Source organism: Heterodontus francisci, chromosome 25 (assembly GCF_036365525.1).
Source record: "Heterodontus francisci isolate sHetFra1 chromosome 25, sHetFra1.hap1, whole genome shotgun sequence".
Lineage (NCBI taxonomy): Eukaryota > Metazoa > Chordata > Chondrichthyes > Heterodontiformes > Heterodontidae > Heterodontus > Heterodontus francisci.
Window position 1 is genome coordinate 25897510 of NC_090395.1, and position 18013 is coordinate 25915522.

Sequence of the window (18013 nt, forward strand, 5' to 3'; positions counted from 1 at the left end):
TCCTCGAAGATATCTAGTAGATTTGTCAAGCATGATTTCCCTTTCATAAATCCATGCTGACTCTGCCCGATTCTGCCACTGTTCTCCAAGTGCTCTGCTATAAAATCTTTGATAATGGACTCTAGAATTTTCCCTACTACCGATGTCAGGCTGACTGGTGTATAATTCCCTGCTTTCTCTCTACCTCCCTTTTTTAAATAGTAGGGTTACATTAGCTACCCTCCAATCTGTAGGAACTGTTCCAGAGTCTATAGAATCTTGGGAGATGACCACCAATGCATTCACTATTTCTAGGGCCACTTCCTTAAGTACTCTGGAATACATACCATCAGGCCCTGGGTATTTATTGGCCTTCAATCCCATCAATTTCCTCAACACCATTTCTCTACTAATACTGATTTCCTTCAGTTCCTCTCTCTCTCACTAAGCCGAGTCATAGAGAGATACAGCACTGAAACAGGCCCTTCGGCCCACCGAGTCCACGCTAACCATCAACCACCCATTTATACTAATCCTACATTAATCCCATATTCCCTACCACATCCCCACCTTCCTTCAATTCTCCTACCACTTACCTATTCTAGGAGCAATTTAGAATGGCCAATTTACCTATCAACCTGCAAGTCTTTGGCTGTAGCAGGATACCGGAGCACCCGGTGGAAACCCACATGGTCACGGAGAACTGGCAAACCCCACAGTCAGTACCCAGAACCGAACCCGGGTCACCGGAGTTGAGGCTGCCGGGATAACCACTGTGCCGCCCCTGTGTTCCCAACATTTCTGGTATGATATTTGTGTCCTCCTTTTGTGAAGACAGAACCAAAGTATGCATTTAGTTGGTCAGCCATTTCTTTATTCCCAATAGTAAATTCCCCTGTTTCTGACTGTAAGGGACCTGCATTTGTCTTCAATCTTTTTCTCTTCACATACCTATAGAAACTTTTACAGTCAGTTTTTGTTTTTCCCACAAGCTTGCTCTCCTGCTCTATTTTCCCCTCCTTAACCAATCCCTTGGTCCTACTTTGAATTCTAAACTGCTCCCAATCCTCACGTCTATTGTTTTTTCTGGAAAATTTATATGCCTCTTCCTTGGATCTAATGCTATCTCTAATTTCCCTTGTAAGCCATGGTTTGGCTACCTCCCCTGTTTTACTTTTGCGCCAGACAGGGATAAACAATCATTGCAGTTCATCCATGCACTCTTTAAATGTTTGCCATTGCCTATCCACCATCCTCCCTTTAAGTAACATTTCCCAATCCATCATAGCCAACTCGCGCCTCATACCTTCGTAGTTTCCTTTACTAAGATTCAGGACCCTAGTCTCAGAATCAACTGCGTCACTCTGCATCTTGATGAAGAATTCTATCATATTATGGTTGCTCATCCCCAAGGGGTGTCTCTCCACTGGATTATCAATTATTCCCTCTCTCTCTTTCCACAATACCTAGTCTAGGATGGCCTGTTCTCTAGTTGGTTCCTCAACGTATTGGTTCAGAAAACCGTCCCGTATATACTCCAAGAATTCCTCCTCTGCAGTATTGCGACTAATTTGATTAGCCCAGTTTGTATGCAGATTAAAGTCACCCATAATTACAGATGTTCCTTTATCGCATGCGTCTCTAATTTCCTGTTTAATGCCATTCCCAACATCACTACAGTTTGAGGGTCTATATACAACCCCCACTAATGGTTTTTGCCCCTTTAGTGTTTCTCAGCTCTACCCATACAGATTCCACATCGTCAGAGCTAATAGCTTTCCTCACTGTTGCGTTAATTTCCTCTTTAACCAGCAATGCAACTCCACCGCCTTTTGCTTTTTGTCTGTCCTTCCTAAATACTGAATATCCCTAGATGTTCATTTTCCATCCCTGGTCACCTTGCAGCCACGTCTCCGTAATCCCGACTATATCATACCCTTCTAAACTCCGGGATTACAGCCCTAGTTTGTATAATCTCTCCTTGTAATTTAACTGTTGGAGTCCAGTTATCATTCTGGTAAACCTAGGCTGCAGACTTTACTTAAGCTTCTCCATCTCCCTCCCCTCTTCGGAATTTCCCTAAAATCCACCTGTGACCAAACTTTGTCTTCCCTCCTAACATCACCCCAGCATCCATTCATTTCTAATTACATTTCTGTGAAGATTCTTGTAATGTTTTTCTTCACTAAAATTGTTATATAAATGATTTTGAAGTTTGCCCAATTTGTGTTGAAGTATAAAAGTTCTAATAGTAAAGAAATTGGATTAAATGTCCAAAGTAGAATTGCATCCTTTAGCGCGAAAAGCACTTCTCGTGAAATTAGTCTGTCTTGGCTTTAGGGCGAACATGGCTACTTAACTCTAAATTGCTGTTTATTTTTAATTAATGGGCTGTCCATTTTCCTGTAGTTATGCAGCTTTTTTTCTAGTCACCCATGTACATGGTTTGCTGACGCATCTCCTGCAAGGATTACACCTCCTGAGTTGAGTTCAGATGTCCCAAGGACCCTAGTATCACTCAAACTTTGAATTTGCCACCTCACAGGGAAGCAGTACCTTGTCTCTTCTCATATTCATGAATCTCATTGGTATATTAACATTTGTTTTTCTTTTTCTGCGAACGATGGAATTTTGCTCCCCCCACCCAATTTTCTCCCCTTTTTCTTCTGTTTTAAAGATATTGATTCTTGCCATGCCCAAGTGGCCATTTTTAATGTGCTAGCCTAGAACTGAATATTCAATAAGGTCTTCCACTGTGGGTGTCAACCCTGATCTATCCTTGTCCAATGTCTGCACTTTCCATTGGGGGTCACTCAATAAAAGAGTGTGATAGTCCTGGCTGACAGTTCTTTCATTCTTTAGACTAAGATGCAGAAGGCAATTGTAACTCCAACTGAGAATTAAACCTAGCATTTTCTGGTCTGGATGGTTTCGTGCTTGCGCATTAATTATAGTGTCTATCTACTCAGCCAGTGGGGGAGCTCAAAAATGAATTAAGTTTTTATTTTTTTTATTTTTATTCATTCATGGGATGTAAACATCACTGCCGAGGTCAGCATTTATTACCCATCTCTAATTGCTCTTGAAGGTGGTGAGCCACCACCGTGAACTGCTGAAGTCCACATGCTGTAGGTACACCTACTGTGCTGTTAGGGGGGGAATTCCAGCATTTTGACCCAGTGACAAGTTAATTCAATGCTTCATAAAAGTAGGCCATCATGCAGTAGTGCTTTTTCAGATAAATTGTGCTGAAAAGAAATAACTATGCTGTTAAATACTCAGGAGCTGGTATGTCCTTGCAGGGACTATGAAAGGAGAAGTATATCCTTTTGGCATCGTCAGTCTGGCAAACAAAACCGATTGCCTTCAGAAGGGAGAGACCATCAAGTTCCAGCTATGCACTGTGGCCCTAACAGGACAGAAATTGGCCTACGATGCCACACCTTTACGGAGAGGCACTGTGGACTGCATGAAAGACCAGGTGAGGGGTAATACCAGTGACTGTTCTAGATTTTGCATGCTTAGTTCATTAAGTAGACACTTGGGCTTTCCAGTATTTCACCTCTGTGGTAGTTGGATTTCAAACACTTCACTTCGTTAATGTATCAGCTTTAAATATAAACTGTGTCCCTGTCTGGAGTGAAGCACTGTCTACAATAACGTTAGATCATTTAGGCGATCTTGAAATTCTCCTTTAAACCTGTTTTACCTACCTGAGTTGTGTATGTGAGGAGAGACTGGCACTTTCTATCTTGTATCAGCTGACCTGTGACCTGGATAGTTACTGCTGTAAGATTTTTGTGCGTTTAGGTGGGTTGTTGACCAGCTTTTGACCCACAAGGTACAAACTCTGGCTTCTTAATCAAGATGGAGAGTTTATTAAGTACAGCAAGAATATACAAGCAATACTTAACTCACAACAGTAGTTATACAGCAGGATATAGGGTGTCCGCTGCCTTGCCTTCCAAGCTGCTGTGGCACCGTTGTCTTTCTTGAGGTGTTCTGTTGACTAGGTTGGTTTCTTGAATTGGTGCACGCCAAGTTGTCCCAGCACCTATCATTTATGGCCCCCTCCGAGGGTTCCTTCCTTCCATATTAGGTTATAGTTCACCTTGACCCTTTGGTCAGATTTAACCTCCCCGTCTGTACATTGTCTGTTCTTGATTAGGTTATAGTAATCAGATTACAGCAGATATGACCTTACCGTCTGTATGTTGTCTCTGCAGACAGCTTGATGGCCCAGTCATTGTCTCCCAATGGGGAATGTATAACATGCATAGCATATATTGCAACAAATGGTTTTCTTTTTACATGTATGTAGCTGATGGCTCGGGGAGTGGGGGGGGGATGTGGTGGTGGTGGTGAGAGGGGTGTAAATGGTATGGTAACTAGGAAGATCCCGGTGTTGGTTGTGTTACTCAATCTGAGCTGGGGAAATGGTGTTTGGCTGGTAGGTGGAGAAAGTAATGCTCTTAGTGAGTGGGAAAAATCAATCAGATCTTTGAAGCTGAGAGCTGTCCAGTTTACTGAGAGTGCATGTATTAACATCAGGTGAGAATGCAATTGGGTTCGACTATGACAGCACACCATAAGTAACTTATCAACGCTTGTGAAAATGTTTAAACTACTGTTTTCAGGAGAAGCCGTGTCCACAGCTATGAATGTTCATGTGATGGAGTGTAATTTTGAGTGGTTAAGCCTGTGATAATACTTATCCAAATTTCACAGGCTTGCTATTTCATGTCTCAAACTGTTGAAGCAGGAAGGACCACCAGTAATCAAGGAGGCAAGAATCTTAAATGAGAGGAAAATAGGCAACTGAGTAGTTTGGTCAGCTTTCTGTCTGTCATCACTAGGACTTGGGTTTGAACCAGGTTTGAGCCCAATTAATCTTTTTATAGTCGGGCTCTATTTCTTTTATGGACTAGTATTGATTTCACCATGTTCACTTATGGTTCTGGCTATGACACTGTATTGAATATATGTAACTGCTGACTGAAATGATTTTGAGACATGATTAGGACACTGAGCAGTTTTTGATGTGTATTCTAAGGAAATATTGACAAAAAAGGCGTTGTCCTTTCAACACACACCCTACTGGGTGTTGGGCACAGACAGGCAACTAGTGGAATGAATGTGGTCAGCTTCAGGGGCTATTTGCAGTTTTGAGTTGTTGACAGGTCCTTGTGTGGCATTCACATATCAGTTTTTGAACCGTGGCAGCATAGGTGGGGTTTGCTGCCTTTTGTGTGATGTGCCCTTGTAACTTAAGGAAATTGAGGAATATACACTCCTCAAGGATGTGAGGTATCTACATGTGTTGTATGAGTAGCGTACCCTGTGCACAATTGATGGAAGGCTTCTGGGAGATGGATTGCCACCTGATTGTACTCAATTTCTTTGAAAGTGATAAATTGAACAGATAGGAAACTAAGGAGCACATGAGTGTGGTGTGCTCTGCATGCAGTGAAAGGTGAGGGGTGGGTGTGGCGTTCTGCTCCCGTCTTGGCAGCTGTCACGGTGAGGGGTGGGGAGCAGTTCAGTCTCTGAGTGCAATATTTATACCACTATTTATTGGCTGGTTGAACATTGCTTGTCTACAAGCCTAGGTTTGTCAAACTTTTAACCTGTGCACTCAGCACCCCTGTGTTTGAATGTCATTGCTGGAGGCGTGGATGTTGAGTGGAAGAGGACATGCAGGCTGAGATTGCCAAGCTGCATTCATTTAAAACCCCTGGTAGTGCTTTTTTTAAGTTTAATGTCCAGGACAAGAAGGAATGCTAAATAAAAGCTCGAATTCCCATATGCAGAGTTTAATTTGTGTTCACTATTTCATATCTCTGACAACTCTATAAAGGAACAACTGGGCTGTAGATTTGCTTTTATCATAAGATATCAAGATGGTAATGATTGCATGTTTCTAGTGCAAATATTTACAAAGCAATAGAAACTGCAGGAAAGGAAATGACACTTATGGGTATTGCACAAGTTCACAAGATGGTATTTTAGTCATTGTGTGGCACAGTTACACAGAAGTAACTTACCCGGAAGTTTAGAAGAATGCGATTTCTCATCAAAACATCTAAAGTTCATCGAGGGCTTGACACAGTAGATGCAGTGAGGTCTCCCTTGGCTGGAGAGTCTAGAACTAGGGGTCATGGTCTCAGGCTAAAGGGTTGGCCATTTAGGACTGATAGATTTCTTCACTGTGTTATGGGTCTTTTAGAATTCTCTACCACACAGGGCTGTAGATGCTCAGTCATTGAGTATATTCAAGACTGAGATCTTGGGATACTAAGGAAATCCAGTGATACGGGGATAGAATACTTGTTCTATTTTAAGAACATAAACATGATCAGGAATAGGCCATTTAGCCCCTCAAACCTGCTTTGCCTTTCAATAAGATCATGACTCAGCTTTTACATCAACTTCATTGTCCTGCCCTATCCCTACATTCCTTGATATCCCCAAGGAATGCAAATAGGGTGGGAAAGTGGAGTTGATGTAAAAGTTCAGTCATGATCTTACTGAATGGCAAAGAAGGCTCAGTGGCCAGTATGACCTACTCCCGCTCCTATTGCTTATGTTCCTATAATAGCCTTTGCACGCTCATCCTTTCAAGAGTGGTGGGTGTATACAACAAAATCGAACAATGCTTTAAATTCTAGTCCAGAATTAGACAACCTATTTGTGCATTATCATGCAAAACACAATAAAAGCTGTACATTGATACCACAGCCTTCCGGCTAATAGATGTCACCAGTCTATCTTCAACTAAAAGCAGGGAGGCTGGCTGTAATGGTAGACTTTGAAGTTAGATTTTGGGGTTTTATACAAAACTGAAATCCCTCTGAGTCATCTTGACAAAACTCACCTTTCCCTCTAAGTGAAACCAAAAACATTCCAGGAGTCACGCCTCCTGACCACTATAAATCTTGACCTGTCACTTCTCGGTAAACATCTTCAAGTCAAAAAAAAAACAAGCTCCCTGCTGGATATTTATCTGAAAACATACCTTCCAGCAACTGTTAATAATCCAGACCTCTGACCTCTGTAAACAAAAATATCCATGGACTCATTTTCAGTTTAAACACACACAATGGGATTAGAATAGATAGGCTTGATGGCCAGCACGGACACTGTGGGCCGAAGGGCCTGTTTCTGTGCTGTATAACACTGGCTATGATACTAGCTCCCACTTCGCCTAATTACTAACTGTGTGCTTAAAGCATTAGTGTTGGCAGCAATTAAGTGGTTATTACTTATTACCCACTTTACTGTCATGACCTTGGCTAGAAAGCATGCTATCCTTTTAAATCTGCAGTATTTTTCATCAGCAAAATGGAGATCAGTACCATGTTTTGAGGATTCTTGCCTGCCTTTGCTCTTTACCCTGATCTCTACTCCAAATCTAGTAGGAACCATGGATCTGAGCGTGCCTGCTGTAAAACCTTCAAAATAAAAGAAAGGGCAGGCGCTTTCCTTTATATGGCTGTACCTGTCCCAACCAACACATGGAAATTGTACATTGGTCATTGAGTGTCCATTATCACTGATTTGAACTGTGTAACTAAATAGAATCTCAAAGAATTGAAATGCATATACCAATGGTTTGTGTGCATTGGTCTAATAATGCACCCAGGCAGTTCCATATCAGAGTTCCTGATCTTGCGAGGGACAGTGAAAGGAGGTAAGCTAAAATGAGGTCCTTCAGTCTGGAAAATTGGAGGTTAAGAACCTGTGCCCTAGTTGATGGCAAATACGTGGAAGCAGGTTGGGTGTCTTTTTTTCGATCAGGATGCTCTTCAGCCAGTTATTGAAATTATTTTCAGGTGTGCACTACAGTTCACTTGAAGTATCAAGATTCGATTGCTTAAAGTATAAATGGTGCTATCTACTGTGAATTTTTGATTTTTCTGTACAGAAGGGAACATCTTAGCATAGAATTTGGAGAGTAACACTTTTTTGTTAGCTGTTCAATTTTTATTTAAAATTAATATTTGATCAGCATGACATTGGGAATCTATGTAGAAACCTTTATCTATTCACTGCATTCCAAATGAGATTGCTTATATATAGTATGGCTTTTAAAATATGGCTACTCTATAACTAGAACATAAATACATGACTAGGAGTAAAAACAAAGTGCTGGAAATACTGAGCAGGTCTGGCAGCAATAATGGAGAGAGAGAAACAGAGTTAATGTTTCAGGTCTGTGACCTTTCATTTAGTATTAATTTGACTCCTTCACCTGCTTTGCCAACCCGCACATGCCATTCCAGGATTTGTTCACTGAATAATTTTTTCATTGAAAAATGAACAAATCTTAACCATTTTACATTTTTATTTTAAAATTTACATTGAGCTCTGTTTCGTAAATTAATTTTAACAATGCTACACAAGAAAATGAGCAAACCAAAATATAGGTTAGCTTTGGGGTTTTATTCCTGTAAAAAGGCTGAAGGAATTAGCCCTATTGCACTTGAAGTAGAGAATATAGCAAATGTAGTGATTTATTTCACTAGTTAACTTCAAAAATTGGCTTATTTATGTTTGAGTTTTACGTTAACATTTCAAATGCTACGCAATCCAAAAACCACTCCCCTGTCTCTCTCCTTTTTCAAATGCAGGTTCTTTAACTGGTTACACTTAACTCCTATGCATCCAAGTGTCTTGTTTGGCAACCTGATGTGACAACTGCTAGGCTACCTGGGTTTTTCATGCCCCTCTCCTCTCCTCCATGTGGTTGGAATTTGCAAGCATTAAAACCTGAGCCATGGGGAGATTTGAGTACTAGAATGATAGTTGGAGCAGCAACCTTGGTTATCACTGGAGCCCATGAGCTTCTCATTTATGTTTTGGCTTTCATGTATAGTTTTATAATTTCATTAAAAGCTGTCCGACAGAAAAGGTTTCTAAAGAGCATTGTAATCTAAACTGGATTTCTGCGCACTGCCTAATTCCAATGTGTGTTTAATTCTCATGATGGTGACTTGTTTCTTTGTTTTCTAGTTTGGTTTCATTAACTATGAAGTTGGTGATGGTAAGAAGCTGTTCTTCCGTGTGAATGAGGTACTGGATGGTGTGGAGTTGCAGCCTGGAGATGAGGTTGAGTTCTCTGTCATCTTAAACCAACGTACAGGAAAGTGTAGTGCCTGCAATGTATTCCGTGTCAGGTAAGCTTCTGGTGTACACACAAAAATATTGCACAGAACAGAATAAGTACTTGAAACATCTAAATGGAATACTGCCAAATTATCTAGAATTAGAGATGTTAAACATTACAGTAACAGAAGTGTTCAGATTCTTCAATAAGACTCTCTGGTTTTCTTGTCTTCAAAATGTTTCGGCTTTGGTTTATAATTTCAGTGGGTTTCTGTAGAGCTGTATAATCTGATACCAATACCTGAACAGAGTTCACGGGGCTGAATATAGTTTTCTAATTTAAATATATTCCTGCTGCTTGAAATGTAGTTCTAAAACCCTGTACACTCCTTATACTGTCCAGTCTATAGAAATGCAAAATATTTACCAACATATCAAGTCAACTTCATTGGTTGGATTGTAGTCAAATTCAGAAATAGATTTCTAAGATATTACCACTGCATTTGTGTTCCAAGATTGTACTTCCACATCACAGCAGTGAATCTGTTCTGTATCCACCATTGCAAGGTGCTTTGTAGCTCCCAGTATGACGCTGTCCAGTATGTGGGAGTAATGTACACTTTCCTCACTGCACAGGCGGTCAAGGTCGACTGGTACAGAACATGCTGCCTCGAAACATATTGTTTCCTGCTTGATTGTGCACAGTGCAATTGAGATGATTTGTTACTAAATTGGTTTCAGATGTGCTTTGCAATTTTTCTTTGTTATAATTTTGTTTAAAATAGTGAATCTGAAATTGAACCCCTTGAAAGTACCATCCTTGATTAGCAAGAGTGATTTTAAATCAAGGAATCTGTGTTTGTGTTTTTTCAGTCTTCCTAACACAATGGATGTCTAACACATAACATATTTGAGTGGTGGAATACTGTTGAGCATAGCCAGATCATTCTCCTCATGTTTAAGACCACTTGCTTTCAGAATAGTAAAACATCAATACCTTGCAGTACTAGAGGTGAGAAGTCATCTGAGTCAGAACGTTGTGCTTTCAAACCCCACTCCTGATACTTGAGCAGACAGTCCAAGCTGACACTCCAGTACAGAGGGAGTGCTGCAGTATGGAGATGCTGCCTTTGAGATGAGACATTAAACCAAAGTTTCATCGACTTTAAGGTGAAGGTTTGATTTTTGAAGAGCACTAGTTAGCCTCCTAGCTTATCCATCTAACACCACCCTACCCATCAGGGCATTGGCTTGTAGGGTTATTTGAAGCTTAATGACTGCCAAAATATACCTTTAGACTGTGCACAATGCAATAATTTTAATGTATTTTTGTACAGTAAATTTTATTTATTTGTCTATATTCTTAGTGAGGGCCCTCGGCCTGTGGCAGCTCCACGTCCTGACCGTTTAGTACATCGTCTGAAAAGCATCACGTTGGATGATGCAAGCGCTCCAAAACTGGTTGTGCTTCGCCAGCCAAAAGGACCTGATAACACAAAGGTAAATGCTATCATATGGTGAGATTAATTTAAATGCGTTGTCATGTTACATGAGTGATTAAATGTTAAAACTCTAAATTGACTCTGCTCTGATCCCTCTCCTCATGTTGATTTGGATCACAGGTTTGTAATGAAGATTCCAAGCAGACTATTCCATGTGTCGTTGGCAAAACATTGCTATTACCTGTATTTTAAGATCTATAGTTTCTTTTATTAAACCTTGCTGAAAAATGTAACCACATTTATCAGGTGATACGGTCCTGAGAATTCAACATGTGGCTGTATTATTCAGGCTTCAGATTTATATTTTAAAATGAAAACGCCAGAACTGTCATTGTGATTTATTTTTATTGATAAAACCTGCATTTCACAGTTTTAAATGTCCTGAAGTTCAGCCCACACTACTGGCCCAAATTTCTTCCCTACCCTATAGACAGTGACTGCAGTATAATTTCAAAACTGCCAGCACCTCACTTGTATAGCCTTGTCCGAAGCCCGGTGATTGTCAGCAAACTAACTTGCTCCCCCACCCACCACAACATTGAAGTTTGTAAGAACCCCACTGTCACCCCAGCTGAAATTGACTAAGTCAGCACACAAAACTATTGAACTGTGGTTTTGCTATCTGACTCATTATCACACCACTGAGTCATAAGGGAATCAAAAGGAATCTGCAGTTTTCAGTTTGTCATCTTCAACTAGTGAGGTGATCCTATGGATGGAGTTATCTGTTTTGTGAATGAACCAATAACTGTGAATCGACTCACTGAAGAACTTATAGCTGGAATTTACCTGCCATATCTGAATGAAATGTTTTATTAACTAAGCAATAGCAACTTTTTCACATGTTTGTTTTTGATTTAAAAGCAGTTTGCCAAAGATTGTTGAGTTCATAATGCAAATAATTGGGTACACCTTTTTCCCCTGCCCCCCCCCCCCCAAAAAATGGTTTCATGAATAAATGTGCTACAAGATGTATGGAAGTATATAGTTAGTTAGTAGATTTCAGGTACAGCTCTCATCTGTGGGCCTTGGGTGATAAGTCCAGACTGTCTGTCTGTAGAGGAACTTTTTAGTTGAGTTTGATTCTGATCTTGGCTAATGCTCACAACTACATTTGCCCATCAGAGCTCACTGGTTAAGGAGCAGGAAAGCTGCTTCTGTTCTATCTCCTCCAGCCAGGGGCACTGATTCAATTATAACAGACTGCAAATCAGAGTTGGGACCTTCTCATCTCTCTGGTTTACAGATACACAGCTGTTGCTTTCTCCACCTTTTATTGAGGGAAGTTTATTTCAAAAAATCACCATCCATTCAAGTTATGTGATCAGTCTATTTACTTGCCCTCAACATCCTCACTTGTCTATTTCCTTTCTGATCTACATTGGGTATTAGTGAGGGACTGTGGCAACACATTTGAGTTGGTGCATAAATGCCATAGGTATGAGGAAGGGAACATGTGCGAGTGGAACTCTTGCAGGAAGCAGGGAAATGGAGTTGACATCTGTTGTAGACTGCAGGGAAACTAGGTTAAAATTGGCAGAAGACTGATTTCCATCTTTGTTTTGATGCCAATTTTATGATCTTCTGTGTCCTTTCAAAAAACCGCTAGTTTTTCATCCAAACAAGAATCATTGAGCAGCTGGGAGCCCTGTAAAAAGATTAGCATAGAATGTGCTTCTGTTGCTAAGAGAAATAAACTTGAATTTTATTTAGTGCACAGCATAGATCCTCTCGCAGGTATAATGTACTAAAAAATGGCTTTCATGGTTCTAGAGAATTGCATTAAACAAATATGGCTCACTTGACAGCTCTTTGATAACCACTGCTTGTGATGTACTGAGCATATGTACTGTAGTTTTGACCCTTTAGTGTTGAATCGCCACAGGGATTGCAATGGGGGCAGCACAACTGGCTACTGTGTCCTTGGCTGAGGAAGAGATTTCTTCAACAAAAAAAAAAAAAAAAAATTCAAGTTCCTCTTCCTGACCATTAGATCTGGACTGTCTCCCTGTATCATGGTCTGCCAACACTCAACATCTGGAATTACAAGGTCATTTTAAGAGACATTTTGGTCTGTTGCCACCTGTGGAACCTCAGATCTTTTTCTATTGGTATGTGGGAGTCGCTGGACAGGCCGGCACCTATTGCCCATCCCTAATTGAAGGTGGTAAGCTGCCGCCTTGAACCGCTGCAGTCCACGTGGTGGAGGTACACCTACGGTGCTCTTAGGAAGGAAGTTCCAGGATTTTGACCCAGTGAGAGTGAAAAAATGGCGATATAGTTCCAAATCAGGATGGTGTGTGGCTTGGAGGGGAACTTGCAGATGGTGGTGTTCCCATGCATCTGCTGCCCTTGCCCTTCTAGGTGGTAGAGGTTATGGGTTTGGAGGTGCTGTTGAAGGAACATTGGTGAGTTGCTGCAATGCATCTTGTAGATGGTACATGCTGCTGCCACTGTCGGTGGTGAAGGCAGTGAATGTTGAAGGTGGTGGATGGGATGCCAATCAAGCGGGCTGCTTTGTACTTCAGGAGAGCAGAAAGATTAAGTTGGGGAGCTACCAGGCCTCAGTCATTTCAATGATTTAGATAGAGTTGAGCATTTGTTTGCATGGCACAGTTGGGTTGTTGCTGTTCAACACATTTACTACTGCTTATTGACTTGCAAATTAAGGCTAAAAGGTATTCAAGAAGAAGACAAAATTAGTAGCTGTGGCTTTGAAGTGTGAAGAATTTGGCTCCTGAATTTTATTATATTGACTTTTGGCCAACTTTGCTGTCTTCTAACCAATGAAAATTTTAATTCTGAAGGTTCACTTTGTCAGCTTGGTTTTGGTGTACCCAGTTTACTGGATGAACCATTGGAAAATTAACCATTTGTTTCATTTCTTGCAGGGATTTACTGCAGAGAGAAAGATTCGTCAAGCTGGAGTGATCGATTGATTGCTTTTCTCTCCCCCAGCAAGCACATTACCCAATGCAGTATCTTCGGGGAGGGGAGGGTTTACGCAAGATTAGTCTGCCTCTACCACCCTCTGTGTTTCCCAGTCCGAAATGGAACACAATTTATCTATTTTCAAGCAAATCTTCAGTTCTACCACTTGTCTGTGCTTTTATCAAAAGCTTAAAAAAAAATACAAAATGAAGCAAAAACAAAAAAAATACAAAAAAAAAGGTAACGCACAGGCTCGGGGCAGTGAATGAGCAGCAAGCCTTATAGTTTCACAACCTTATAGGAGCTTGATTTAAAATCAAACAGCATCTTACATCAATGCTAATTTGAAATTTGTAAGTTTATTTGCCTTTATATGTTAGGAAAAAATCTGTGGAAAAAACAAAAGCTATACAACTGAAACACTTGAGTGCCATGAATGCTGGCTTTCATTAGACCTTTCAGTACAAGTTTGTTGCTGTGGAGCACTGCAGCATTGGAACCCTTTTTCCCTATTCCAGAAACTAACAGATTTGTGCCTAAAAACAAGTATCATTGTTATTTCCCACAAAGGGCACCCTGTGTAATGCCGAATGAGAAAGAAAACGGCTGACTTTTTTTTTTAAAAGTATATTAATGCATCAAGGTGGAAATGTTAATTGTTGGTACTGTATATATGCCTTTTGCATAGAAACAGGGAGACTAGTTGATATCAAGCGTTAGTAATCGAATAACTGGTCTGTGTTACTATACCAAATAAGATCAGGAATTTAATTGATGTTGATGTGGGACAGAGGCAGTACCCTGTTTCTGTTTCGCCTCTGCTCACAGTTTGGGGTTTGTCTAAACTGGGAGATTGCTTTGTTCTTGCAAGAAGGAAAAATAAAACACCTGGCTTTCTCCGATGTCCCTGTTAATGGTCATGAAAAAGAAACTAGAATAAAAAGTTTTACCATAAATTTTGAAATCTCAGATCGACTTTGTCTACCTAAATCACTGTACTGTGTGTGAAATACTTCGATTGGTTTCACTGCCTCAGCTTGAATGGTTGGTTTAGTAACTTGAGGGCAGCGTGTGCACAAATAAATTAGGCACGGATAAGAACTTTGCAGATAAAATTGTAGAGAAGTTGTATAAATATGGGAGAGAATGTGACCCATCATCCCAACTAAGGCCGCCTTTGGAATGCTCGGATGAAAACATGTACACTTTCTAGAATGGGGCTCTTAAGTTTTTTGGGAAGGTTGGATTGGGTGGGGGGTGGGGCATGAAGAGGGAAGAAAGGCATTTTTGCAGTGATAAATTTTATTTAATTTGCGTTACAAATATAAATAATTACAAGACCAGAACAGCTCAATAGGACCATGCTGATGTTTATGATCCTCACAAGCCACCTTTCTCCTTTCTGCTCCCACCTTCGCAGCTTTCATCTAACCCTATTAATGACTACTTGCATTAATAATAGCTCCCTTAACATAGTAAAACATCCCAAGCCACATCACAGGAGCATTATCAAACAAAATGATACCAAGCCACATGATAGAGTGGGACAGCTGACCAGAAGCTTAAACAGAGATAGTTTTTGACTGTTAAAGGAGAGTTAGAGAGGTGGATAGGAGAGTTTAGGGCCTTGACAGCTAAAGGCATAGCTGCCAGCTGTTTTTAAAAGAAAAAGACAGACTTGCATTTATATAGTGCCGTTTATGACCTCTGAACATCCCAAAAACGTTATAGCCAATTAACTACTTTTTTGATATGCAGTCACTGTTGTAAGAAATGCAGCAGCCAAGTTGTGCATAGCAAACTCCCACAAACTAGTGTGGTAATGACCAGATGATTTATTTTTGTAATATTGCTAGAGGGATAAATACTGACTAGGACCCTGGGGATAATTTCCCTGCTCTTTAAAGTAATATCATGGATCTTTAACATCCATGTGAGGAGGTAGACTGAGGCCTCAGTTTCACATTTTATCCAAAAGACGTTTGACAGCACTCCCTGAAAACGACACTGGAGTGTTTACCTTAATTTTTGTGCTCAAGTCTCTGGAGTGGGGTCTTGAATCCACAACCTTCTGATTCAAATGAGTGCTACCAATTGAGTCAAAGATAGGTGCAGCAATTGTGCAGAGTGCAGAGTTCTTAGTTATGTAAGGATGGAGGGGGTTCGATCGTCTGGAAGGATGAGGCACAGAGAAATTTTGAAAAGCCAGGGCAACAGTTTTAAAATTGATGGTTGCTTGACTGGAAGCTAATGTAGGTCAGCAGGCACAGGAGGTGGGTGAACTGGACTTGGTGCAAGTTAGGATAAGTACAGTTGAGTTTGGGATGAGCTCAAGTTTAGGTACGGTGGAAGCTGGGAGACTGGCTAGGAAAGCATTGGAATAGTAGAAGTAGAAAGGGCATGGATAAGGGTTTCAACAGCAGATGAACCGAGGCAGGGTTGAAGTCATATGTTAGTGAGGTGGAAGTAGACTGTCTTAGTGATGGAGCAGATTTGTGGTTCAGCTGAGTCAAATGTCAAATGACATGGATTGTGAACAGTCTAGTTCAGCTTCAGTTACCAGCGCGAAGGATGGTGTTAATTAGTTAGGGAGCAGAGTTTTGGTAGGAACAGGATGATTGCTTCAGTCTTTCCAATATTCAGTTGAAGGAAATTACTGCTCATCTATTATTGGATGTTGGACAAACAGTGTGACAAATCAGTGAAGGGGTTGAGAGTTGATGGTGAGGTAGAGCCAGTTGGCATCAGTGTACACATGGAACAAAAGATGTTTTAGTGTTGCAAGGGTCAGCATGTCGAGAAATGCAAGGGAGCTGAGGTTAAATCCTTGGACTTCAGAGGTAATGGGGCAGGAGTGGGAAGAGAAACAGTTGCAGTTGATGCTCTTGCTATGGCTGGATAGATAAAAATGGAACCAGGCATGGACAATAAAGGAGAGGCATTGGAGGAGGATAGTGTGGTCAATAGCAAAGGCTGCTGATAGGCAGGTTTATCACAGTCGCAGGCTGTGACTTTCAGGGCTATTTTGGTACTAAGGCAGGAGTGGAAATCCAATTGAAGGGATTCAAACATAGCATCAACATATCCTTCTATTCCCTCTTTTTAAAAAAACTATCTTCCCTTTTAAAATGTATCTGTTTGCTGCAAGGATAGTTGAGGCAAGCTGTGAGCTCCACACAGTAACCACACTCGGGATAAAGTTTCTGCTGAATTCCTTATTGGATTGTTGTATGTATGGCCCCCTAGTTCTAGTTCCCCACCACCCACTCCCTGCACCCCCTTCAAACAAATGGAAACATCTTTGCATCTGCCTTCTCAAATCCTTTCATAATCTTTAAGACATCTGGCAGGTCACTCCTCAGTCTTTTCTAGAGAAAAGAGCCCCAGCCTGTTCAATTTATCCTGATGGGTATAATCCCTCAATGCTGGTGGTATTCCAATAAATCTTTAGTTTTTTATTTGCACCTCCAGTGTTTGTGTTCTCCATATGGAGACTAGAACTGCGAGTTATGCCAAGTTTGGTCCAACCAAGATTTTATAAAAGTTTAACATCATTTCAATTCTGTCTCATTTTAAATAAAAGTAAGCCCCACTGCTTTTCTATGGCCTTATTAACCTGCATTTCTACTGTTTGATTTGTAAATCTGCACCCCTAGATCCCTCTGCTCCTCTACCCCATTTGGTTGCAGTTTCCAAGGAATATGTAGCCTTCCTACTCCTCCCAAAATGTGCCACCTCTCACTTTATCTATTTGGAATAGCAGCGATTTGAGGGATGTTTGTAGGGTACTTTATAAAAACTTGAGAGGGGATGATTTTTGAACCAGAGGATGGACAGAAAAGGGGTCTTACAAGAAGCTATTGCTTGCTGGGCTTGTGGATCCTGAAGTCTCAAATCTTTGAAGTTCAGGTTGGCTACAGACAATCCAGTTGGTGTAGCTGGAAAACTGGCTTTCCACAGATTACTTCAACGATGCATACTTCCACAGTGGAATCAAAGGAGTGAACAAGGTACAACTTATGCCCCATGTGGAGTGCTGCCTTTACCTCAAATTGTTTTTTATAAGAAATAATTCTCCATTATAAGAAATAATTATAAACAGCACACATCTACTGTCCAGTGGTAGTCAAGAGGCAGCACCTTAGTGCTATCACATTTCTTGCGGTGGTGGGAGGAGTGCCCATCTGAAAGTAGTTTGGGCATAGGTGAAAGGGAATAATACTAGATTCAAGCTTGTTTAAAACATTTCCAAAGCAGTGAAACTATGAAGGTAAGGATGGGCATTTCCAAGCCATGTATTGAACAGGACCTGATGCACTCCCCAGACCTTTTTTGTGATGTTAGTATGTGATTTGTGAAAGGTGTGTAGTGGATCTGCCAGCCTAGTATTTCAGACTGGTTTAGAATCATCTGCCCCTTGAATAGTTCCCTCTGCACAACCGTCTCTGAATTTGGACAATGATTTTTCGGTGCTCTAAGCTGACTCCACCCTGACT

General features: G+C 40.8%; 1 protein-coding gene across 3 annotated transcripts in view; it reads left to right on the forward strand.

The window, feature by feature from the left end:
• The window catches only part of csde1 (cold shock domain containing E1, RNA-binding), a 129058-nt gene extending 114585 nt beyond the window's left edge, over window positions 1-14473 (forward strand). For all 3 annotated transcript variants that reach the window (XM_068057002.1, XM_068057004.1, XM_068057003.1), the window contains 4 exons: window positions 3282-3460; window positions 8992-9155; window positions 10452-10584; window positions 13478-14473. In XM_068057002.1, coding sequence (XP_067913103.1) covers window positions 3282-3460; window positions 8992-9155; window positions 10452-10584; window positions 13478-13525 — 524 coding nt within the window. In that variant the 3' untranslated portion in view covers window positions 13526-14473. The remainder of the gene's footprint in view (window positions 1-3281; window positions 3461-8991; window positions 9156-10451; window positions 10585-13477) is intronic.
• Window positions 14474-18013: the final 3540 nt, after the last annotated feature.